At 40.8% G+C, this 26,128-nt stretch overlaps 2 protein-coding genes and 2 long non-coding RNA genes across 7 annotated transcripts; 2 read left to right on the top strand and 2 right to left on the bottom strand.

The window, feature by feature from the left end:
* Positions 1 to 1,071: 1,071 nt before the first annotated feature.
* On the bottom strand, positions 1,072 to 5,730 carry LOC124288147. The gene is made up of 7 exons (XM_046724719.1): positions 5,394 to 5,730; positions 4,836 to 5,012; positions 4,100 to 4,274; positions 3,284 to 3,566; positions 2,943 to 3,047; positions 2,133 to 2,390; positions 1,072 to 1,682 (listed from the first exon to the last, which is right to left on the bottom strand). Exons 1-7 carry the CDS (start codon positions 5,551 to 5,553, stop codon positions 1,380 to 1,382), a joined length of 1,461 nt encoding a protein of 486 aa, XP_046580675.1. The 5' UTR covers positions 5,554 to 5,730; the 3' UTR covers positions 1,072 to 1,379.
* A 2,133-nt stretch (positions 5,731 to 7,863) lies between these two features.
* LOC124288148 (hsp70-binding protein 1-like) lies at positions 7,864 to 17,010 on the top strand. The gene is given in 8 exon segments (XM_046724720.1): positions 7,864 to 7,907; positions 8,050 to 8,409; positions 13,061 to 13,235; positions 13,687 to 13,908; positions 14,637 to 14,792; positions 15,298 to 15,380; positions 15,383 to 15,508; positions 16,674 to 17,010. Coding segments are annotated over 7 exon segments (984 nt in total). The 5' UTR covers positions 7,864 to 7,907; positions 8,050 to 8,265; the 3' UTR covers positions 16,752 to 17,010.
* Positions 17,011 to 22,435: 5,425 nt separating this feature from the next.
* Positions 22,436 to 25,580, bottom strand: LOC124288149. Of its 3 annotated transcripts, XR_006901394.1 has the most exons (5): positions 25,433 to 25,580; positions 24,905 to 25,372; positions 24,725 to 24,824; positions 24,333 to 24,649; positions 22,436 to 24,068 (listed from the first exon to the last, which is right to left on the bottom strand). It is a non-coding gene; the product is annotated as an uncharacterized LOC124288149 (long non-coding RNA). The 3 variants fall into 3 exon arrangements; XR_006901395.1 differs by lacking the exon at positions 24,725 to 24,824 and having other exon boundaries at positions 25,433 to 25,578; XR_006901396.1 differs by lacking the exon at positions 24,725 to 24,824 and having other exon boundaries at positions 24,914 to 25,372; positions 25,433 to 25,578.
* LOC124288150 lies at positions 24,153 to 24,589 on the top strand. 2 transcript variants are annotated; one of them, XR_006901398.1, is made up of 4 exons: positions 24,153 to 24,193; positions 24,236 to 24,310; positions 24,353 to 24,452; positions 24,503 to 24,589. It is a non-coding gene; the product is annotated as an uncharacterized LOC124288150 (long non-coding RNA). The 2 variants fall into 2 exon arrangements; XR_006901397.1 differs by having other exon boundaries at positions 24,158 to 24,193; positions 24,236 to 24,285.
* Positions 25,581 to 26,128: the final 548 nt, after the last annotated feature.

Raw genomic sequence — 26,128 nt, 5'->3', positions numbered from 1 at the left:
TGAGACTAGGATGTAATCAAGATTATGATGCACGTGAGACTAGGATGCAGGTGAGAAATATAATACACTATGATTCCTGCGAGGCATACATGCGAGACTATGAAGCACGTGAGACTGCACCTTTGGTTCGTTTGTTGTTTTACACCGCACTCAGCAATATTCAGCTATAAGACGACGGTCTGGAAATATTCGAGTCTGGACCAGACAATCCAGTGATTAACATCATGATCATCGACCTACGCAATTAGAATACGATGACACGTGTCAGCCAAGTCAACGAGCCTGATCCGGGTTGGAATTAGACTTCAACAACCCATGCTTGTCGTAAAGGTCGACTAAGGGGATCGGGTGGTCAGGCTTGTTGACTTGGTTGACACATGCATCGTATCCTCAAAACGCCACAGGATTCATGCGCAAATGATACCTCCTCTTTCTCCCCCCGTTGTCATGGCAATGAATATCCCCTCATGCGCACTTGTATTCTTATGAACATTTCATTACATTAGGACGTTTAGACTGCAGTGAAGCTTTGGGGTGATTTTTTGAGAAAAAACGTTTCACAACCCCAGGCTGGTTTCCGGCGGGGTTGCTCTTGTATGGATAATATATACATCTTTGAATTTGTTATTAACAACCTTCTGAAGAAAAACGGTAAAGTTTGTGGATTCTTTGGTTGGCATTTCTGAGACATTCGATATGGTTCATAGATCTATATCGATCGTAGTAGATCAGAGAGGGGTCTTTATATCAGTCAAATGATTTGTAACCGTTGATGCATGCATGGAGTTCAGCGCCATTTACGTGGAATTATTCTAATTATTGCCTCCAACCTCGCAACCTGTACATTAATATCTCTGTCTGGTGGCCACACTGGGTTTCACGTTGTGCTGACGTTACTGCGACATTTGTGTGAGTGAGTATGGTTTTACGCCGCTTTTAACAATATTCCAGCAATGTCTGGGCGGTGAATCTTCACTGTCCGTACTTCAGTAGGAGACACTGACTCCTGATGGTTTGAAGAAATATAAACTTAACAACATCCACCTTTATTAAAAATAATAACGAAAAATGGATAGCGCTTGAGTAGTTACAATGAAGGATTTTAATGAAACAATGTAGAAATCACTATAAAGCTAACAGACATAAAAGATGAAGCACACCCTTGTTGTTGTATTGAGACCACACTGAGAGACAAATGTCAGTTATGCATGAAGTGATGGTGGTACACGGTGGTGGTGGTGGTACACGGTGGTGGTGGTGGTGGTACACGGTGGTGGTGGTGGTGGTACACGGTGTTAGCTGCAACCATGCTGCAACACTGGCGGGATGTGTCTCTGGTCCGTACATTGATTGATCGACATCACAGAACGACAGCGACATCAGAGAGTATGGTTCCTGAGAGAGTCCACATAGATCCACTCCATGGCGCGATACGGCGACAGCAGCTTGCAGTAGAACATCCCGGCCAGTGAGGAAATAATAAAATCCACGGGCGTTATCAGGGAGGAGGAAGTCACTTCCAGGGCCCGATCCGTTTGTGTCAGCTGAAGTTTACTTGGCAACCATTCCATTCCGGTCTTCATACTTGTGTCGTTCTTCAAGACCACCGGTCGCACAGCTCGTGTCCGATACCGAGACTGTGCTTGGAGGGAGGAAGAACTAACCGCCAGTTTCAGCGCGGCCTGTTGGCAGAGACATCACGATATTACTCTCATATTACCGAGACGTTACAACGTGGTTATCATGCTGTTAACGTACACGTCTTAATGTCTTATTAGTGAGATGTTACAACCTCAGTATCATATTACTATGACGTTACAACCTCAGTATCATATTACTGTGACGTTACAACCTCAGTATCATATTATATGACGTTACAACCTCTGTGACGTTACAACCTCAGTATCATATTACTATGGCGTTACAACCTCAGTATCATATTAAGAAGAAGTTTATCTTATCATCATGCTACACGGAAGCATCAACACTAATGTCATATTACTGAGATGTTTTGTATCCCGGAGCGGTATTTATATAAGCTTATGCTTGTTTACCAATCCGCTTCCTTTCATTGGAAACAAATATGTTTAAATCATCAACTGAATCGGTGGACACCTGGTGTTCAGCAGTACCTCGTTAATATCCCTGCAACTTCCGGGGGAGTCTGTAACAGATCTGCCACCAGAGGTCGCTGCTCCAGCTATTGCTTCACGTGATTTCATCTTCACCTCGAGCTGTAGGGGCGAGTCAAGATTCGTGGAGATGTCCATGGGGTTGGAAGGGACGTCCACGTAGGTGTACGTAGCTACAGTTACTTCACCGGATCCGGTCTTGTTAATCTTTGGTTTCGACAGGCCGAACTCCGTGTAGTCATAGACACTATTGACCACCTTTACAAACACAGTCTGGTTGTTACTAGACGGAGATCATCACAGGAAACACAGAGAAACCAAACTAGTGAAAATACAGAGAAAACCTGAAACATAACGTACTAGGTGTTCTGCTGATGTGAAGTTTTGGTTCTTCTGTGGGTGTGAAGTATAAGGTATGGATGTGAAGTATTAGGTTTTCTTTGAGTGTGAAGTACTAGGTTTTATGTGAGTGTGAAAAACTAGGTCTTCTTCGGTGAGAGTCGCCTACCGGGCGCTTGGCCTGAATGTCGCCATGCCCAGACAGTCTTTCATGTCAGTAGCCACTGGTTTGTCAGGCATGTTGTGTTATAAAACACGTGTGCTGGTAACAGGATCCGCACACGTATGTACGGGTGTTGTAGCTCACCTGGTCAGGCCCGTGTTTCTACACACAGTTAACCCGTGTTTGTATACACAGTTAACCCGTGTTTGTATACACAGTTAACCCGTGTTTGTATACACAGTTAAACCGTGTTTGTATACACAGGCTACTCGTTGTAAAAAACACAGGTTAGTATAAGTAACAATCACCTCGAGATTGGACACCACATTGTCAGCAAGGATCTTCTGCGCCTGGATGCTCCATCCGGACACCAGGTGGTCATTCTCGTCCAATGCCTTCATCTGAATCAGAGGCTGGAAGCGAAAACGCAGTATCTAGCAACGGAGAACTATCCACCTTCGTTTCACACCAACAATATAACCTCGACCACACAAAAGCTATTTAATATGCCGAGATGGCTGGGTGCAGTTGATGTATTGGGTGCAATACATCTGAAAGATGTCTAGATCCAAGAAATATAGTGTTTTTACTTAGAATATAGATGAGTGAATACAGTCGTATTGTGATTGATCTAAGCCAACAGCCCTACCTCCGTGATAACGCCGGTGTTCTTGTACGCCTCGGTCAAGGCCTTCTGAGCAGTCGTCACCTCACTTGTTGGTTGCCTCAACGTCGCCACCATAAAATCGTTACAGTGCCGAGCTATGACCTCATGCGCAGTCGTCAGGTTCACTTCCGGGTCAAGGTCCTTCTGTAGGACGCTTGGGGTCATTTTACCAGATGCGAACTGGCCGTGGTTTATTCCAGACATGACGATGACGGGGGTGCGGTACATGGCGCTGGCGTTGTTGGCGACGTCGCCTTTTAGCTGCCTACGGACAACCACACAATCTCTTTTTTATGTGATACTAGATATCCTCTAACAAAGTGTTCATGTGTCTCAGTTCAGCGGCTTCTCATTTGCCTGAGATATCAACACAAGGAGGTTTTCTATTACACAAGAGTCTGCCCTTTCAACATTTCAGCTACATCACCCGATTACAGATTATGGTCCATGGGAGTGAGTTAGTGAGGGAGGGAGTGAGTGAGTGAGCATGCTTTTGGCAACATTCAAGCCGGGGCATCAGGAACGGTTTCACATGTTGTGAGTCGGACCCGGGACGAGCGAACGTTTCAAAAACTAGATTATGCCTGATTCGAAATCCTTAAGTGGTGTGGCAGGTTGTAAGCATAATTTTGCTGATACTAGGGTATAGGTTCAGAATTAATATCAAGGGAACCTGTTACAGTCAAGGGACACTACTTTTGTATTTGCACATGAAATCTACAAGAAACCATTGTGTGTTGGCATTGTGACGCAGTAAAGTACATAGTGTTAAAATCTAAACGGTTAGCAATTACTCACTGGAAGGTGTCGGCGATCCTGGTAATGCGTGTCATGCCGTCCAGGTCGCCGGAGATGGTGAGGACAGGAACAGGATACTGGGACAGGGGATTCCCCTTGGTGAGGTAAGACGCCAGCAGCAAGATGCCCTTTAACTCTTGCGCATGAGACTTCCCATACTCGCCCACAAAGACACCTGGCAAAACGCCACACACACGGATGTATTGCTGAACTGTGTCAGCAGAGTACTGTCACCTGAACTGTGTCAGCAGAGTACTGTCACCTGAGGTCTGTCAGCAGAGTACTGTCACCTGAATACTGTCACCTGAACTGTGTCAGCAGAGTACTGTCACCTGAGGTCTGTCAGCAGAGTACTGTCACCTGAGGTCTGTCAGCAGAGTACTGTCACCTGAACTGTGTCAGCAGAGTACTGTCTCTGGTATTCTTTGGTAAACAACCAATTGTGGTCGAGATAAAAACGTGAACATAAATAGTCTGTTCGTCCAAAGATTAAAATATTAAAATAATTCATTATGAACCGAGAACATGGCCTTAGTAATATAGTTCTTCGTGTAGGGTAAGCAGATTGGTAGTGAGAGCTGTACACCGAAAGTAAAGCAAAACGACCGATAGCTAGGTAAGACGATGTAAGGCAAGTAGATAACAATTTGGTCAAGTTGACTGAGGTTAAGGCTAACCAATAGAGAGGTCATTACTGCTCTTTCAGTGGGATATGTTCTAGCGTCTGCGATTTTACCTCCTAAACTGTGACCAGCCAGGAATATGTTATCAGACGTCATCCCGCGCTTCCGGAGCTGCGCAGTAGCGTTTGCTATGCCCTTGGGCAGCTCTACTGGATTTGGAAGGTCATCGATGAACTCCCCGAGAAGGACGACCCAGAGTTTCAGGTCTGTCGACTGCTGGATCTTAGTTCCTGGAACACATACAACACATCGTGTATTGACTCCGACACCCACACCAAACTTCTCCTTCCTTGTGATCCCCGGAACATCCGGGTCTGAATTGGTCTTGAGCAACGCATGCTTGTCGTAAACGGCTTGGATCGATTCTCATCATGTCAATCACTTGATTGTCTGGTCCAAACTCGGCTAATTGCAGAGTTCACAGAGCTATGCCATCAGACAGGAATATTGTTCACTGCGGCGTTAAACACCATTCATTTATTCATTCAAAGTATATCAACGCATATTTTTAAGATTATATTTTTGCATCTGCATCAATTGATAAAGCTAGAAAAATACAAACAGGATGTGTTATATAGTTCCGCTGTACACACAGATGGATGCCAACTTACCTAACGGTTCATACACTTCTCCCTTCAGATACGCCCCTGGGGCAATAATAAGTGCTGCTTCTGGCCCTGTTTGGACCAGAGGGGGCAGAATGTGGGGGGTGACCGCTAGGGTACACGTGACCCATCCAAGAACGGCAGCAATAAAGACAACGTTCCACATCCTCCGCTGCGAAGCGACTGAACGACCTGGAACTCGTGTAATCTAACACAATGCCGTTCTACGAGGTCACAGGATCACGTGACGCAGGTGGTTTGACCGATACAAACGGCCTGTGTCTGTGGTAGTGAGTCGCCCCAGACAACAGTGCTGGAGATCACAGACCACGGCTTCCTATCTCCCAATGCATGGTGGCTGGTTGTAGTTGTTGCATGTCGGTCAGCGTTTAGCAGGAAACAATGGCTGACTTTATTGCCATTAATCATACACAAGGGTTAAGGTGGCAAGATTCCTGGTATCTGGGTGAAAAAAAAATCATTAGAGTCGAGTTAAGGTGAATACATAAGCCTTCACGTGATCCCCACTGTATATACATGTACACGCCCACCACGTGACCCCTATTGCATGTGCCCGTCCATCACGTAAACTACACTGTAAGTACCGTAAGTACTTTTATAGACGTATATTCATATTTAATATATATCATTTAGTTCGGTTTGCCATGGCTTACTATGAACATCGGATGTCTGTGTTTGGAAAGATTGGAATCAGCGACAGTGATGACTGTTTCCTTCAAGGTGGAATGTTTTCATGTTACAAAGTTATAAACAGATTGTGTACATCTGTCATGTGTATGCCCTGTTCACTATAACTATCATTAGGAACGGGAGACGTGGAAATGACCCAGGTGTTGATGACGTCACCTTTCACGGGAATAAATGTGGGACTGACTACATGTTAGCTTCTTCGGCATTTTGTGACAGTCTATATGTCTTCTGTCGCTGAAACTACAGGCGTATATTGTACAACAGTACTAGTATATTGTACAACAGTATATTGTACAACAGTATATAGTACAACAGTATATTGTACAACAGTATATTGTACAACAGTATATAGTACAACAGTATATTGTACAACAGTATATTGTACAACAGTATATTGTACAACAGTATATAGTACAACAGTATATTGCACAACAGTATATTGTACAACAGTATATTGTACAACAGTATATTGTACAACAGTATATTGTACAACAGTATATAGTACAACAGTATATAGTACAACAGTATATTGTACAACAGTATATTGTACAACAGTATATAGTACAACAGTATATAGTACAACAGTATATAGTACAACAGTATATAGTACAACAGTATATTGTACAACAGTATATTGTACAACAGTATATTTGTACAACAGTATATAGTATATGTACAACAGTACAACAGTATATATTGTACAACAGTATGGTATAGTACAACAGTATATTGTACAACAGTATATAGTACAACAGTATATTACAACAGTATACAACAGTACAATATATAGTACAACAGTATATTGTACAACAGTATATATTGTACAACAGTATATTGTACAACAGTATATTGTACAACAGTATATAGTACAACAGTATATTGTACAACAGTATATAGTACAACAGTATATTGTACAACAGTATATTGTACAACAGTATATAGTACAACAGTACTAGTATATTGTACAACAGTCAGACAAAAAAAACCCAACCTGATCAATCACGTAAATTTGTAAACTTAATTTGTACATAGATTTTAGGGGGTTCTTTCATATTTTGCATGCTTCTCCATAAAACAACCACCATCAGCCTCCCGTAGCCATTAATTATGAACGGTCCCTAAAAATAGATCTTTTGAAAATAGGTTGGATCGTCTTCAAAAAGATATATGTGCGGCTTTGAAATATTTTAGAAAAAAATACAGGTGCGATTTCTTTGGGAGAATACCTTCGCACTAGAAATAGGAACATGACGAATGAATGTGTACAATGTATATGAAGACATAAACTGATACAATAATGTCGAGAAAAAGTACACATGACCAAAAACGATTTGGACCTGAACTTAAATGCCACTACAGCCAAATTATACTAATGCCCTAAGTCGGGACTAAAAAATCTTTCTACGTGGTTAAGCTTTGAAATATAATTTCAATCACAATAAAAGCAAACTCTTAAAACTTGCTTTTGCTCCAAAGTCTATTTCTCCCATGTAACTTAAAATTTCCATTTTCCTATTAACAGTACTGATCTGGAGAAAAGATTGTTGCTTTAAACGAGTTATTTTACATGATCGTTCCTAAAATGTGTAATGTTGACTCCCTGGTTATACTCTCACAGCAAATGTATGTGTTCTGATCTATCGTAATCTGGACACGAATCCCCACGAAAAAATAAAATAAAATAAATAAAAAAATATATAAAAAAAAAATAGTACGACTGGGATCCGTCTTTCCCTGCGCAACGTAACAAACTGAGTCAGTCAAATGTGGAACTCTCCTTTACCAGGGGCAGATATATCACTACTTCCGGTGAGCGATGTGCGATTTATTCGCACGTGTAGTTTTTGTTTTCATTTGAATAAATACAAACCTTTCTGTTTGTTAGTTTAAAAATGTAAACAAAGACAAGTTATAAGTTATCAGCAGATATAATTCCTTTTGTTTATGACAGACGCAAATGCCGACTGACGATCCTCGGGATTAGATATTCCAGAAACTTCTGGCAACACTTCGATGTTTCTACATAAATCTTGTTAAGCGCAGATTTATAGAACAAACCCATGCGTGCGCAGTTATGAGGAGGAGCGTGGTATAGACTGACTAAACCTTCAGCTGTGTGGAAGTCGGAATCAGTTGATACAGGAGGAACAGTTACTGAGTACTCGAGATGGCAGAACCTGGTGACAATGGTGGTGGCCGAGGCCCATCCAGAATACCTAAAGACATGAAGGGTCTTCTCCAGTTCTGTGTCCAGGCCACACAATCAGAGGATCCGACCACTTCAAGTGATTTTAGCCAGATGTCAGAAGAGGTAATAACCCGATAATTAACATTCTCGGGCTCATCGTGTTTCACATCACAGCCATTCTCAGTTAAGTTGTCCGAATGCTGTCGGACTGGTTACAGGCCCCGCTATCCATACCGTGAAACCGTTTTTTCCTATGAAATCGACAGTATTCAATAGTCAAATGTAATAGAAGTTTTTGGTAAACTACAATAGTCACAAACATTTGAGAAAATGTTCGAAACTGACTGTTAATTTACAGTTTGTTATGGTTTTCTTGCTGTCGGCGAAGCATATTGCCGTCAATGATTCTCTTCTAGATAATACTAATTAATTACAAGTCAACGTAATAAACCAGCATAATGAAATTTCAAAGTGTGCTTTTATATTTAAGAACATAAAAATCAAGAATGAGAAAGAAACAAAAAGACAATCTTTTGTTTAATTTTGTCGGTAGAAGTAACGTAATTTACGTTACGGTAACTGATATACATAACAGTTACTACATATAAACAAGTTTAGCAAGTAAAATGGGTTGTATTCTATGCTGAACACAATATTGCTTTCAAACAAATGTCAACTGATCAACAAGGAGAATTAATAGAACGAACTAACCCATTTTATCTTTAGTTATTGGAACAATTTTTTAAATAATCATACGTGACGGTCACAGTAAAATAAGTCTCATAGGAATTGACGCTGACCCTAATCCATTTAAATGGATAGCATAACCATGTATGTTTCCAAACATTAAATCACCAAAATGGAGTAATGTGGCCCTCATCCTGGACATTTAATGTAAGGATGTAATTTACGTTTTGTAATTCACGTTTACTAGATGTTCAGAAATTCCTTGTAAGTGAAAAAGTGCACCACAAATACCCTATGCAATCACACGTTGGAAGCAGTGGTCATTTCAGCACGTCATTCGAATGTGAACTTTGATGAACCGGAGTTTCCTGATTCATCCTGAAATGGAATAAGTGTTTTTCAATGATAAGGATGACTGTACTGTTTGACACATGCTATTTGACAATTGCTGTATTCCGAGTTACATTTTTTGCAACAATGCGATAATATATTGATTAATCAGTTTAAATACTTTCATAATTCAGACATGATTTATGAAAACCATTCTTTGCCTTCCATGCATGGCCCTGTAACGTGAATTACAGGAATTGTGACGTAGATTACTTTTCATTTCCTCTACATTAATCTTTTCTGTATAAAGCACAGGTGTATAAAGTAAGCTGAATGTTGAAACATATGGTTTCCTATCAAGTGATAAAGCAGTAAACCTGTGGTTGGATCGTGGAGATTTAAATTTGAAGATGTAAACAGAACTATTTTCTGTGTTTGATTATTTGTTGATGTAGTTCTTTATATGATACTTGTGAAACTGCACACTTGGTATGATGATAATACTTAAAAACATGCATGTTTTATCCTTAAACAACTGGCTGTTGGGATACCGTCCTCGTAAACGGAAGCTTTTAGATTAAGAGGAAAGTTTTTGGGTAAAATAATGCTATTCTGAACATATTAAGAAAGACATCGCTACCTATACGTAAATTATGGAACGTATTGGACATATCGTGCTAGGTTATGGCCTATGACAAAAATGCTTCATGCATATATTTTCACATTAAGCATCGTGTGAAAGCCAAGATGTAACTTGTCAGTGACTTGACTTACATTGCATGATCGCAGCACAAAGTATGGAAATAGTAATTTTATATGTAATACGCTTGACAACTCTTTATGAATGTTATTGTTGATTTCAATTTATTTAATGATTTCCTCGATGTTTGAAACATCGTTACTTTGCTCTTTGACAATGCTATTGTAGACCAGCTGCGTCAAGCATAAACAAGAATCGTTGTTTGCAATAACATTGCGAAAAATAGTTTATAATTTTAATTCTGCCGATAATATATGATCAGTTGAAATTTAATAAGAGATTCCAGACATTTTTATTTGATTTAAACAACATGAATGTGCATTCAGACACTGCCTTGTTTCTTATTCAAACATCTTGTTAATGCTAAAGTGACAGTACGACAGCGAACTTCCGTGTCCGCAGGCGTCATAAGTGAACCTAGCTAAACCGGCACTCTGTCAAAACCGGCATTTTTACTTGGTCCTGACTGATGCCGGTATTGACAGAGTACACTGTAGTGATATTATTGCATGCGATTCATAATAAAGCATTTATGAAGTAATGTATTAACTGTTAACGTAAATTACATTACTTTATTAGGGATTGTTTGGAAAGTGACACTATGTTAAATGATGGAATCTATACATTATTGCTTGAATTGTGAGTCATCTACTGCAGATATTATAGCTAAATCTCAAGTAGAGAGAGAAAGAGAATACAGAGAACGGAAAAAATCAGAATTGGGAAACAAATGGAATAGGAAAGAATCTGACTGACTGACTGACTGAATTTGGTTTTACGCCGCTTTTAGCAATATTCCAGCAACATCACGGCGGGGGACACCAGAAATGGGCTTCACACATTGTACCCATGTGGGGATTCGAACCCGGGTGGAAAGAATTGGAATTTGTTAAAAGTACTATAAGCAGATCAGTACACTGTTTAGAGCTGAAAAAGACAAAAGAACCGAAGAAAAAGAAACAAATAGAAATGTCAGAAAATATGGAGAAAATGTAAAAGGCATTCTAGCTACTATGACCCAGAATGAAGCGACTGCAGAAGTTGTTCCACGGGAGCCGTAGTGACTAAAATGTCTGATGAGAATGGTGTGATTACACAATGCCATTTAGAAAGTGGTCAAATGTAACGTGTTATATTTGGGATTACGCTTTCTTAGTAAAGTACAAATTCTAGTACTTTTTGAGTTGAGCCCCATCCGGGATTCGAACCCGCACCCTCAGAGTCAGGCACCCAATCGCCAGCACACAAAGTCTTACACACTTTACTAAGAAAGTGTAATCCCAAATATAACACATGTTACATTTGACCACTTTCTAAATGGCATTGTGTAATCATAGCTTTCGGCCGTGGGAGCCGTGCCAATTAACACTTATCAGAGGGGTACACAAAGCCCGCAGTCTAGACTACCAGTCGTCCGACTTCCATTTTTGTGGAAGTTGCGGTAGCTGAGTGGGTTAGGCATCTGACTTTGTGTGCTGGCGATTGGGTGCCTGACTCTAAGGGTGTGAGTTTGAATCCCGGATGGGGCTCAACTCAAAAAGTACTAGAATTTGTACTTTACTAAGAGAATGGTGTGTCAGTACAACACACCTAAACAATCAAAATTAATGAAACATTGTAATTCACGTCACTCAAGAATTCTATGTTATACAGATGACTGTTAAGATCGTTAGGACCAGCATGTGAGATTGTTGCCTGACAATACAGTTTCACTTTGGTGACAGGTGATGATCAAGTATATTAAAGTTGCAATTCTGTTTTAGCACTATCGATGAGAAATAATCAAATTTATCAATTTTAACAATGACATTTCCTTTTTTTCATACCCAGTATAAAACATCTGAAATAATAAAGTACATGCCCGGATGTCCATATTGCTTTTCCACATAGATGACATGTGAAACGGTCTATCTTATTCTGCTGTTTTTGAAAATATCAATGTATTGCTATTTGAAAGGCAGCTGGTCATTGGGGCTTGGGTGTTGTCACATAAATTTCATTGCAAGTTCATTGTACAGTAGTATAAAGAGCTGTTGCAGGGTAATTGTCTGTGCCTGAGTGCTGAATATTTAGTAACAGATTCTCTAATGCTTGTACTTCATGAAAAGTAATGCAATTTACCGAACATGAAACATTTTTTTCACGCGAGTTTCCACTGGCAATTGTACATTTTAACTGAGAATGGCTGATCAATATTGTTCGACTTTCATGTTTTGAAAACTGGACATTTGATATAGGATAATAGCTAGGTTTCACGTGTTTGTTATGAATAAGCTCATCTAATTATTTCACAGATTTATATGTATCCAATTTGTATTTTTTAAAGAAAACTAAAAACTTTGATGTCATTCACACTCTGTGTGGTCCATAAGCATGATATTGATAAGAGTGACTGATTTTTCAGACAATTGGCATTTTCCTATTCTTTTTGTTGTTGTTATCAGCTCCTTTTTTCATTCAGACAAAAGGCGCAGTTGTATCGAGTGTATTATTCTGTCAGATTGTGGATGTTTTATAAACATCATATTTTTGGTAAGAGTTCCGCCCGTAACCCCCGCTTGAAATGTATTCTGTTTAGTATAATTATTTCAAGAGATTAGGGGGTTTAGATTTAGCATTATGTTAGGGTTAGGGTTACGGTAGGCTTTCTATAGAAAAACATATATTCTTTCTATAAATCTTAGGCATAGAATGATAAAAAACGGGTGTTACAGGTGGAAATCTTTCCATTTTATTAGCTGTTGAAATCAATGTTGATGTAATAGTTTTCAAGTAAATTGTTTGTGCAGGATGAGCCTTTGATTTTTATCAATTGTACTGTAACACATGTATTCATTTTCCGTTTTAAAAATCCAAAGGCTAATTTGCTGATACAGTATTTTAATTTAGAGAGCCCAAATCTTTTCTTTGGGAAAATGACAAGAACTTGTTACATTTTTGTTGTACTTGTTTTCAATTTATGTAACTTCTTTTATTATCATGAGGATGATGTTTCAGCGGCGGGAATGGCTGGAGAAGGCACTGACTGACATGAGCATGAGCCCTGTAGAGAGGATGCAGATTTGTATTGGTGTGGTCAGGATGGAGAAAGATGACGATGATGGTGTGGAGAAGAAAATAACTGCACTTGAGGAGATTGTTGAGTGGGCAGAACAGATTGACTTTGCTATAGGTTTGTACAGACATCTTTCACAGTTTATCAAGATCATTTCACTTCAGTTTACCTTGGTTACAGATTGACTTTGCTATAGGTTTGTACAGACATCTTTCACAGTTTATCAAGATCATTTCACTTCAGTTTACCTTGGTTACAGATTGACTTTGCTATAGGTTTGTACAGACATCTTTCACAGTTTATCAAGATCATTTCACTTCAGTTTACCTTGGTTACAGAAATGTCTTTACCTTGGTTTGTACAGACAGAAATCAAGTACCACTTACAGATTGACCTATAGGTTTGTACAGACATCTTTCACAATGTAACCACGTGGAACCTCGTCGGTTGGATTACTTTGTTGAAAATAAAATCTCTGTAACCAGGTATAAACATTTCTTTGAGATAACCTTGTTTGAATGTTTGTTTGCTGAAATGTATGTTATCAATCTGCAATTCATTGTTGCAGACTTCCACAAGATAGGAGGGTTTCAAATCCTGCCTGTTCTGCTGAACAGCGATGTTCCTGATCTGCGATGGACATGCCTGGATCTGATCGGCACATTGACACAGAACAACCCGTACTGTCAGGCAGCTGTACTGGAGGCAGATCTCCTCCCCACACTGCTCCAGCTTCTGGACACTGACGTTGACACAACTGTCAGGACCAAGGCTCTGTACGCCATCTCGTGTAAGTGAGCTGGGTGACATATTGATCTTGTAAGTTAGTTACATTGAGCTGTCTGTCACCATAATCATGGCAGGTCAGATCAAGGAGGGAGGAAAGCCGTGAATGATGCAAGTCTTTGATGTTTTCCACTTTGATGAAACAGGTGCTGAGTAAAACAACACACAGGATCAGAGGGAGCCAAGATTTCTACTCATGACATGGAATTCAACTCACATCTCAATTACGTAGCTGATGCTGATACTAGTATACTACAGTCTGTGATGAGACAAATACTAAATGACATGGATGTTTATCTGCCTCTGAAACTGGGCTGCTATGTGCATGGTTTATAATATAAATATCACAGTCATTAGTCAGTGCCGGGTTAGAATCGGTCTTCAGCAAGCCATGCTTGTCGTAAGAGGCGACTAACGGGATCGGGTGGTCAGGCTCGCTGACTGGGTTGACACATGCCATTGTATCCCAATTGTGTAGATCGATGCTCATGCTGTTGATCCCTGGATTGTCTGGTCCAGACTCGATTATTCACAGACCGCCGCCATTGGAATATTGCTGAGTGCGGCGTAAAACTTAACTCACTCACTCATTAGTCAGTGAATGAAGGATGCTGATTGTGGGAAGCATTAAATGCACTGATGGTGGATCCATGTAAATGATGTCACATTTTGAGAAATGATATTGAATCACTGTTGTCATGGTTACTATGATGCAGTGTGTTGTATGTGCAGGTTTATCTCGAGATAACAGTGAAGCACAGAAAGTCTTCGTGGACAAGGATGGCTTCTCTGTGTTGATGCGGGCGATGCAGTCTGACGTGGAGAAGCTCAAGATAAAGTCATCCTTCTTCCTCACCCACATGTGCTCCAACCAACCAGCTTATAAAGGTAACCATAGCAACATGATTTTGATGGTGTATCAGCTGATTGATGACGTCTTGTTCTTCAGACATCCTGTGTGATATTGACAACCTTTTGTTCTTTACCCATCCTCTGTGATATTGACAACCTTTTGTTCTTCAGACATCCTGTGTGATATTGACAACCTTTTGTTCTTCAGACATCCTCTGTGATATTGACAACCTTTTGTTCTTCAGACATCCTGTGTGATATTGACAACCTTTTGTTCTTTACCCATCCTCTGTTATATTGACAACCTTTTGTTCTTCAGACATCCTCTGTGATATTGACAACCTTTTGTTCTTCAGACATCCTGTGTGATATTGGCAACCTACAGCTGATCAGACATCCTCTGTGATATTGACAACCAGGTGTTCTTCAGATATCCTCTGTGATATTGACAACCTTTTGTTCTTCAGACATCCTGTGTGATATTGGCAACCTTTTGTTCTTCAGACATCCTGTGTGATATTGACAACCTTTTGTTCTTCAGACATCCTGTGTGATATTGGCATGATTGATCAGCTGATCGGACACCTAGGGGAGGACCACAGTCAGCTACATGAACACCTGATTGGAGCGCGTTGCTGACGATCATCACGGACCACAGTCGCGGAGTTACGGAGTGTCAGAGACCAGAGCTGCAGCTGCACCAGCTGCTGAAAGACAGAATACAGCTGATCAAAGACCAGGAGGAGTTTCAGGTGAGTCCCAAGATTGGTCCAGGTACAGCTGATCAAAGACCAGGAGGAGTTTCAGGTGAGTTCCAAGATTGGTCCAGGTACAGCTGATCAAAGACCAGGAGGAGTTTCAGGTGAGAAGATTGGTCCAGGTACAGCTGATCAAAGACCAGGAGGAGTTTCAGGTGAGAAGATTGGTCTAGGACAGTCTGTTCAGCTTGTACCAGGTGAGTCATTGAGGATGTTTAAGGTGAGTCGTGAAGGATGTTTCAGGTGATTCATAGTCAGTGAAGGATGTTTCAGGTGATTCAAAGTCAGTGAAGGTTGTTTCAGGCGAGTCAGTAGAGGTTGTCTCAGGCGAGTCAGTAGAGGTTGTTTCAGGCGAGTTCGGTGAATTGTTTCAGAGAAAATCCCCCTTTACCAAATATATTCATGGGCCTACCTTGCCCCACATTCTACAAAGTATTCAGAATGTTGCAGTTTCTGATTGCACACCAACCAAATGTATGTAAATACATGTCACAAAGTAGTAAGCTTGGGGCTGTGGGGTAGCATTGTGGTTAAGACGTTCATTTGTCACACCAAAGACCCGGGTTCGATTCCTGAGTATGTATGAGATTGTATGAGTACAATGTGTGAAGCCCACTTCTGGTGTCCCCTGAGGTGATATTGCTGGAATATATTGCTAAAAGCTGTGTAAAACTAAATTCACTCACTCACTCATACGTCGCTTCCTCTCGCCAGTGTTTACAGTTACAGAATATGCTGTAAACATGTGGAAATGTTTACTTTGATAAAAATGGAAAATGGTACTTTTTCAAAGGGTTCAAAGTCCCAACCATTCATGTATTGTCCAAGTTTTCGTTAAAAGGCAACCACATGGATTGGATGGTCAAGCTTGCTGACTTAGTGATAGTGTTACCTGTACGGTGAGATTGCCTGGTCTACCCTCAGTTATTGACTGGACAACATACAGCTGCTGGGCTAGAGTTTTGTTCAGTGGGGCATTAAACAACAGACTGAACGTTCTGCAAGAGGTAGTTTTCACTAGTGTTTAAGCTTGATTTGTAGAATTTAGTGGCAAAGTTACCTTGCATGTCATTTCAGCCTACCTTGATGTAAATCAGTTGACGTATGGATTTCCATGTTTCACTTCACAGTGCGTGTTTACCTGTTGTGTGTGTTTCAGGAGGAGAAGCAGTACGCCACTCAGCTGCTACACGTCATCTCCGGTGGGGACTCACCTGCAGACTGTGGGGCCAGGTGAAACTGGCCGGATGCAGGTCCAGAGGTGCCCGGACCACGTGACCAGCCTCCAGCAGCTGTGATGGCTCAGTGAGCCTGGCGATATGCCGATGCTATAACCGACTGTTGATGTGCACCATTGTCCATGGAATCTGTGATGTCAGCTCTTGTGGGCCAACTCCTATGTTACAGCATGTGCACCATTGTCCATGGAATCTGTGATGTCAGCTCTTGTGGGCCAACTCCTATGTTACAGCATGTGCACTGTCCATGAAATCTGTGATGTCAGCTCTTGTGGGCCAACTCTATGTTGCATGTCAGCATGGAATTGTGGGCCAACTCCTGTGGGTTACAGCATGTTGCATGTGCACCATTGTCCATGGAATCTGTGATGTCAGCTCTTGTGGGTCAACTCCTATGTTACAGCATGTGCACCATTGTCCATGGAATCTGTGATGTCAGCTCTTGTGGGTCAACTCCTATGTTACAGCATGTGCACCATTGTCCATGGAATCTGTGATGTCAGCTCTTGTGGGTCAACTCCTATGTTACAGCATGTGCACCATTGTCCATGGAATCTGTGATGTCAGCTCTTGTGGGTCAACTCCTATGTTACAGCATGTGCACCATTGTCCATGGAATCTGTGATGTCAGCTCTTGTGGGTCAACTCCTATGTTACAGCATGTGCACCATTGTCCATGGAATCTGTGATGTCAGCTCTTGTGGGTCAACTCCTATGTTACAGCATGTGCACCATTGTCCATGGAATCTGTGATGTCAGCTCTTGTGGGCCAACTCCTATGTTACAGCATGTGCACCATTGTCCATGGAATCTGTGATGTCAGCTCTTGTGGGTCAACTCCTATGTTACAGCATGTGCACCATTGTCCATGGAATCTGTGATGTCAGCTCTTGTGGGTCAACTCCTATGTTACAGCATGTGCACCATTGTCCATGGAATCTGTGATGTCAGCTCTTGTGGGTCAACTCCTATGTTACAGCATGTGCACCATTGTCCATGGAATCTGTGATGTCAGCTCTTGTGGGTCACTGTTCATCTACTGACTGCATGTATGTAGAAACTCATGTGTTCCTCGTGAACGTGAATGTGAATACACAAGTCATTTCTTCGGTCGGTGAATGTGTATACACAAGTCATTTCTTCGGTCGGTGAATGTGTATACACAAGTCATTTCTTAGGTCGGTGAATGTGTATACACAAGTCATTTCTTAGGTCGGTGAATGTGTATACACAAGTCATTTCTTAGGTCGGTGAATGTGTATACACAAGTCATTTCTTAGGTCGGTGAATGTGTATACACAAGTCATTTCTTAGGTCGGTGAATGTGTATACACAAGTCATTTCTTAGGTCGGTGGTGAATGTGTATACACAAGTCATTTCTTAGGTCGGTGAATGTGTATACACAAGTCATTTCTTCGATTCGGTGAATGTGTATACACAAGTCATTTCTTAACCGGTCGGTGAATGTGTATACACAAGTCATTTCTTCGGTCGGTGAATGTGTATACACAAGTCATTTCTTAGGTCGGTGAATGTGTATACACAAGTCATTTCTTAGGTCGGTGAATGTGTATACACAAGTCATTTCTTCGGTCGGTGAATGTGTATACACAAGTCATTTCTTCGGTCGGTGAATGTGTATACACAAGTCATTTCTTAGGTCGGTGAATGTGTATACACAAGTCATTTCTTACGGTCGGTGAATGTGTATACACAAGTCATTTCTTCGGTCGGTGAATGTGTATACACAAGTCATTTCTTCGGTCGGTGAATGTGTATACACAAGTCATTTCTTCGGTCGGTGAATGTGTATACACAAGTCATTTTCTTCGGTCGGTGAATGTGTATACACAAGTCATTTCTTAGGTCGGTGAATGTGTATACACAAGTCATTTCTTGGAGGGTCGGTGAATGTGTATACACAAGTCATTTCTTAGATTCGGTGAATGTGTATACACAAGTCATTTCTTAGGTCGGTGAATGTGTATACACAAGTCATTTCTTCCGGTCGGTGAATGTGTATACACAAGTCATTTCTTAGGTCGGTGAATGTGTATACACAAGTCATTTCTTCGGTCGGTGAATGTGTATACACAAGTCATTTCTTCAGTCGGTGAATGTGTATACACAAGTCATTTCTTCGGTCGGTGAATGTGTATACACAAGTCATTTCTTAGGTCGGTGAATGTGTATACACAAGTCATTTCTTAGGTCGGTGAATGTGTATACACAAGTCATTTCTTAGGGTCGGGTGAATGTGTATACACAAGTCATTTCTTAGGGTCGGTGAATGTGTATACACAAGTCATTTCTTAGGTCGGTGAATGTGTATACACAAGTCATTTCTTCGGTCGGTGAATGTGTATACACAAGTCATTTCTTAGGGTCGGTGAATGTGTATACACAAGTCATTTCTTCGGTCGGTGAATGTGTATACACAAGTCATTTCTTCGGGTCGGTGAATGTGTATACACAAGTCATTTCTTAGGTCGGTGAACGTGTATACACAAGTCATTTCTTAGGTCGGTGTGAATGTGTATACACAAGTCATTTCTTAGGTCGGTGAATGTGTACACAAGTCATTTCTTCGGTCGGTCGGTGAATGTGTATACACAAGTCATTTCTTCGATTCGGTGAATGTGTATACACAAGTCATTTCTTAGGTCGGTGAATGTGTATACACAAGTCATTTCTTCGGGTCGGTGAATGTGTATACACAAGTCATTTCTTAGGTCGGTGAATGTGTATACACAAGTCATTTCTTAGGATCGGTGAATGTGTATACACAAGTCATTTCTTAGGTCGGTGAATGTGTATACACAAGTCATTTCTTGATCGGGTGAATGTGTATACACAAGTCATTTCTTCGGTTCGGTGAATGTGTATACACAAGTCATTTCTTCGATTCGGTGAATGTGTATACACAAGTCATTTCTTCGGTCGGTGAATGTGTATACACAAGTCATTTCTTCGGTCGGTGAATGTGTATACACAAGTCATTTCTTCGGTCGGTGAATGTGTATACACAAGTCATTTCTTCGGTCGGTGAATGTGTATACACAAGTCATTTCTTAGGTCGGTGAATGTGTATACACAAGTCATTTCTTAGGTCGGTGAATGTGTATACACAAGTCATTTCTTAGGTCGGTGAATGTGTATACACAAGTCATTTCTTCGGTCGGTGAATGTGTATACACAAGTCATTTCTTAGGTCGGTGAATGTGTATACACAAGTCATTTCTTAGGTCGGTGAATGTGTATACACAAGTCATTTCTTAGGTCGGTGAATGTGTATACACAAGTCATTTCTTCGGTCGGTGAATGTGTATACACAAGTCAACACAAGTTTTTTCTTAGGTCGGTGAATGTGTATACACAAGTCATTTCTTAGGTCGGTGAATGTGTATACACAAGTCATTTCTTAGGTCGGTGAATGTGTATACACAAGTCATTTTCTTCGGTCGGTGAATGTGTATACACAAGTCATTTCTTAGGTCGGTGAATGTGTATACACAAGTCATTTCTTAGGTCGGTGAATGTGTATACACAAGTCATTTCTTAGGTCGGTGAATGTGTATACACAAGTCATTTCTTAGGTCGGTGAATGTGTATACACAAGTCATTTCTTCGGTCGGTGAATGTGTATACACAAGTCATTTCTTAGGTCGGTGAATGTGTATACACAAGTCATTTCTTAGGTCGGTGAATGTATACACAAGTCATTTCTTAGGTCGGTGAATGTGTATACACAAGTCATTTCTTCGGTCGGTGAATGTGTATACACAAGTCATTTCTTAGGTCGGTGAATGTGTATACACAAGTCATTTCTTATGACTTTTTACATCACACTAAATTTTTTATCACTATTTGGTACCTGAAATGATTTTCCCAAAATTTCATTTGTACATATGAATTCATGTCAGACAACCAGACTGGCAACTTTGCAAAGCTACCTGACCAGATAGACAGACTGGCAAAGTTACCTGACCAGATAAAGTGTTTGAAGTCCAGAATTTTGTAGACAAACGAACAAAAAGTAACAAAAGTGTAAACAAAACAAAGGTACTGTCCAGTGTTAGTTCTCAGAAAATAACAGAAAGCATGTGGATTGTCAACTTGTTAAATTGGACTTCTTGAGAAATAGACTGCTCAAATACTCTGATAAGAATACCAGCCCCAAACATTACTGGGGTGCAGTCTGATTGGATATTTCCACAGGGCTCCAGATAACTTTTGAGTGTACTTACACATTATATTGCAAGTGGAGGTGTACTGAGAATTTTGAAGGAGTACTGACATGTTTTTGTGTGAGCGAGTTGGTGATGTGGTTTGTCTGGACGATTCATCGATCACTATTTCCAACCATGAATTTGTATTTGAAGACGCGTGAGAATGAGCGACCGTGTGATGCGCGAAATGTCAGGTTCGATATAAATAGGAACAGTGTAGTTTTTAGCCAATCGAAAAATAGTGGATGGCAACGCAAGTGATTCCTACTGTCAGTGTTTGCTCATGTGTCAAATCGTGTTTCGCAACAGAAACCTTACAAGTATTTATCCGAAATAGATTCCATTTTGCACGATACACACGGAAACTAAATGTTAGACGTACAAAGGTATTTATGTGCATACACGATACGCTTGAAATCTTATATTATATCATACTTAATTGATTTTGAGGCATACATTACGCCCGTATGCCCCTTATCTGTAGCCCTGTTTCCAAGTGTTTGGCCATTAGAAATTGAAGACAGAGACTTAATATCAATGTCTGACATTTACAGTTAATTTAGCTGTGAATACAAACTGTACATTTAATTAAAAGTAGAATGCTTAGGTAATTTAGGGAATACAATTATAGCCTGACCATCGGACGGGCAACTTTTTAAAACTGACTGTCCATTGGCAAGTGTGTCGTCTGTGACTGTTTAGCAGACAGGTGTTTCAAACACTGTTTCCACCAACAACCTTACAACAAAAAGATGTCTTGCGAGAAAAACATAGGAGAGGGAAGACATTAGCTCAAGTATGCTTCTTCAGAAACATCTTGTGTAGTTAGGTGTCAACCTATAGATATAATGTCAGCATGAATAGAGCTGTGGTCTGTTAAGAACGATCTCAGGAACACACTCAACTATATATTTACTCACGTACAGTACAACAAAATGTCCGACAGGATCAACCTGATGGGATGGATTCGCGAAGTTGTAGGTGAAGCTGTCGTGATTGATCAGCTGGTTGAGAGGTGATGATATAGATATGTCAGATATTTTAGTGAACAGAATGCTGTATAATGTTCATAGCTGTCAATGTTTGTTTATTTCCAGATCAAATTGATAGTTTCACTGTTCAGATGTTCTTTCTGGTATCCTTGGTATATACAAACATGCTGAGGTCAAGATTAAAGTGATCAGAAATAATGCCTTTGTAGTCATTGCTGCCAGGGAATTCCTGTGCGTGTCCCCAGGACGGTGGATGTTGTCCACCACTGATATGGCCATTCAAGAAGACCGTTCCGTGAAAAACAGGAGAATGTTTCACATGCTTGTGATGCCTATCCTCCAATGGAGATGCTGTGCATATTGTATACTGTAAATCTGGAAAGTGTCAGTAGGGTTTGTTTTGTTGGGGTTTTTTTTGTGTGTGTCTTATTTCTTAAACTAAACAACAACAATGAAACATGTAAAAATCCATTGTTTATTACCAGTGAATTGCATAAAGGCAAACAGCACAAATGAATCTGTAAAGAGTGGTAATTCAAACATCACTTATCACTCTTGTTGCCATCTTTATAATTACATGTTTAACAAATATATATCTGCTATTCACAAACCAAAAATATTACCTGTATGATCATAAAATATAAACAAAATTATTCATCTTTTGAAGGGATTATAACCTAAAACGAAAAATTGATTGGATGCAGCAAAAACAGTGATGAAGATTTAAACTCTCTCACAGTGAGACCATGCAAACCCAATCCCCACCTAACACTTTAACTTGCTGACCTCACATTACAGATTGCTACTCAGCTTACACAGAAGAATAACGCCATAAAACCGTCGGTTTCCCGGGGTGACAAGGAAGCAAGGTTTCACTGTTTCCTACAAAGCATGGCATGTACAAGGGTTTGTGAGAATCTTAAAACTACAAAGCAAACAAAGGTTTTGCATGACAAATGCACAGACACATGGTCATGTATCAGGTAGTCAGCATGAACTGTATTATCTGAAAGTATGAAAACCTTCGCACAAGTGATTAAACACAGTTTGTGATGACTATTTTCAGGCTGCCTACAAACAGTGCTTTCAGAGTACATTAAGAGAATCTGTGTTAAATATATAACATAATCTGATGACTTGTCGGACAAACAAGTATATCGCACTCAGCATACAAAAATGGATGACACATGCATTTTTGTTTGCAACAGTACTAAGTTACTGGTGGAATATGAAAAATGAACAGTTTCCTCTACATGTTTTGAAAAATAATTAATATAATTTGTTTTGTTCTGCCAAGTTGAGTAAACTGGTTGCTATGCAACACAGAGCAAGCTTCAGCTGACTTGCAGATGGGAACACTACAAGATGAAAACATGAACTGCAAAAACATGACCGTTTCAAAAGATTTTCAGTATTATTGCAAGTCAAGCTAAGCAGTCATAGAGCCATTTATAGTGTATGTTGTGTGTGTGTGTGTGTGTGTGTGTGTGTGTGTGTGTGTTTACTGCATGTGTTCAAGTGAAACATTGTTAGTCTGGATCTGTCTGAAGCGAGAAGTTCTACCTTCCTGTTGGTTATTGTTAGGAAAGAAGTATGTTGGTTGTTTATTGTTAGTTACACTGATACACACTTCAGAAGATTCACTAAATATATACACTTGTCTGTGTCATTGTCCGGAGAACATTACCATCCCCATAAACAGTATTTCAGTGTAGGTTCTACCCAAACATCTGCTGTCTGTACACAACATACAACACGTCACACAGCAACATCAACGAGCCACACAACGTTCTCCCAGCACCCTCGCCACTGCTCCTGCAGTGGGACTTGATGTACTATGTAAGTAGTACCAGTCTGTCATCCAAGCAAAACTCCCGCAAATACTGTAAATCTACCTTACATGACATTTTTGACACAAGCAGTATTCTGACAATAAGGATACACAAAATATCGAGTTATTCACCATTGCCAAATGAACATAGCTGTTTATTACTTTGCCCCTTTTGTAGTCCCGGGTATACAGCTGATAAATGACAAGCTCATAGAGTCAATGATTCATACATGATGGACAGATACATAAGACAATTGACACAACTAAACTATCCCCACAGAGCAAGGAAGGCAAAGGGAGTTCCAGATCAGGCAGGAGGGTAGAGCTCTAGATCAGGTAGGTGGTGTAAGTACTCTACACCAGGTAGACAGGGAGATCTCTACACCAGGTAGACAGGGAGATCTCTACACCAGGGAGATCTCTACACCAGGTACACAGGGAGATCTCTACACCTGGTAGACAGGGAGACCTCTACACCTGGTACCCAGGGAGATCTCTACACCAGGTTGGGAGGGAGATCTCTACACCAGGGAGATCTCTACACCAGGTACACAGGGAGATCTCTACACCAGGTACCCAGGGAGATCTCTACACCTGGTAGACAGGGAGATCTCTACACCTGGTAGACAGGGAGATCTCTACACCAGGTACCCAGGGAGATCTCTACACCAGGTTGGGAGGGAGACCTCTACACCAGGTAGACAGGGAGATCTCTACACCTGGTAGACAGGGGGATCTCTACACCTGGTAGACAGGGAGATCTCTACACCAGGTTGGGAGGGAGACCTCTACACCAGGTAGACAGGGAGATCTCTACACCTGGTAGACAGGGAGATCTCTACACCTGGTAGACAGGGAGATCTCTACACCAGGTACCCAGGGAGATCTCTACACCTGGTAAACAGGGTGATCTCTACACCAGGTAGGCAGGGAGATCTCTACACCTGGTAGACAGGGAGATCTCTACACCAGGTACCCAGGGAGATCTCTACACCAGGTAGGCAGGGAGATCTCTACACCTGGTAGGACAGGGAGATCTCTACACCAGGTACCCAGGGAGATCTCTACACCTGGTAGACAGGGAGGGAGATTTCTACACCTGGTAGACAGGGAGATCTCTACACCAGGTAGGCAGGGAGATCTCTACACCAGGTAGACAGGGAGATCTCTACACTAGGTTGGCAGGTGCAGCGTTGAACAATCCAACTGATAAAATATTTGCAGTTTTACAAACCAACAGAATCAGTCATTCATTGAATGAGAAAAAAATATATGAATATAAGATCAATAATAACCGTATTGCCATAGTGTACCTCTGCAGGCTAAATATTCAACGGTGGTATACAAAGTCCTGGAATGTTGATGATGAACATGATGATGATGCATCTATGTATTGGAATGTTGCAGGATGAGGACATCTTCACAATCACACTGAACAACAACAATGCAGTTTACCAGTCTAAGTAAACTTAAGCACAGTATTATTCGTTACACTGCTATACTGAGTCTAACAAAACCTTCGCACATACCTTTTGAACTTTTACCTCGAAAAAGTTTTGTACCCAAACTATTCCGAATGCTATTTTCCGTACGATCGCTTCCGAGTGATGCACATGGAGCACGCCACAAGAGTGAGTAGACAGTCGCTGAGAATAGCGTGTTGTCAGTTTTCAAGGATGTCAGCTTGTGGAAATATTAGCTAATGATAGCCATGTCAACAGAAACCCAAAAGCGTATATTCTGCAGGTCATATATCTATGTTTTATGCAGGTTTTCATTTGTTATGAGATCAGTGTTGGAGACCGGGGAAGAGAACATCCATTTTGTAAGTCCCGCCAAACCCTAAATAGTAGCCGTTGTCTGATTGGTTAAATCTGTTCGGCCGTCACGTGTTTGACTGGACGGTCATAGGTCACTCAAAGGTTACCTGACACAACCTTCCACAAGGTTTTGTTCGACTCAGTATAGCAGTGTAACGAATTATACTGAGCCTAAGTCTACTTAGACTGCGCAGTTTACAACACAACACTCAAGGTCACGGAATGTAACAAGGGGGATAACTCTCGATTCAGGAGTCATCAACATTGTCAGCCTGTGTTCACAACACAATAGTGCTACACAAAATATTCTTCACCTGTTGCCATGCCCCAGATCAGGGCAATCAATACACTGCAGATTACAATGATCCCAGCTAAGCTTCATAAATATAACAGTGCACATTTTTTCAGAAAGCTATGTCTCACGGTCTCCCTGGTTACCAGATTCCTGAGATCAGCAGACCACCACAGAACATAAGGCATTAATGTTAAAATACATACACTGT

This window comes from Haliotis rubra, unplaced genomic scaffold (genome assembly GCF_003918875.1).
Source record: "Haliotis rubra isolate DU_JTF1 unplaced genomic scaffold, ASM391887v1 Scf413, whole genome shotgun sequence".
NCBI lineage: Eukaryota > Metazoa > Mollusca > Gastropoda > Lepetellida > Haliotidae > Haliotis > Haliotis rubra.
The sequence above is the reverse complement of the archived record's forward strand: the minus strand, read 5'-3'. Positions and strand labels throughout refer to the sequence as shown.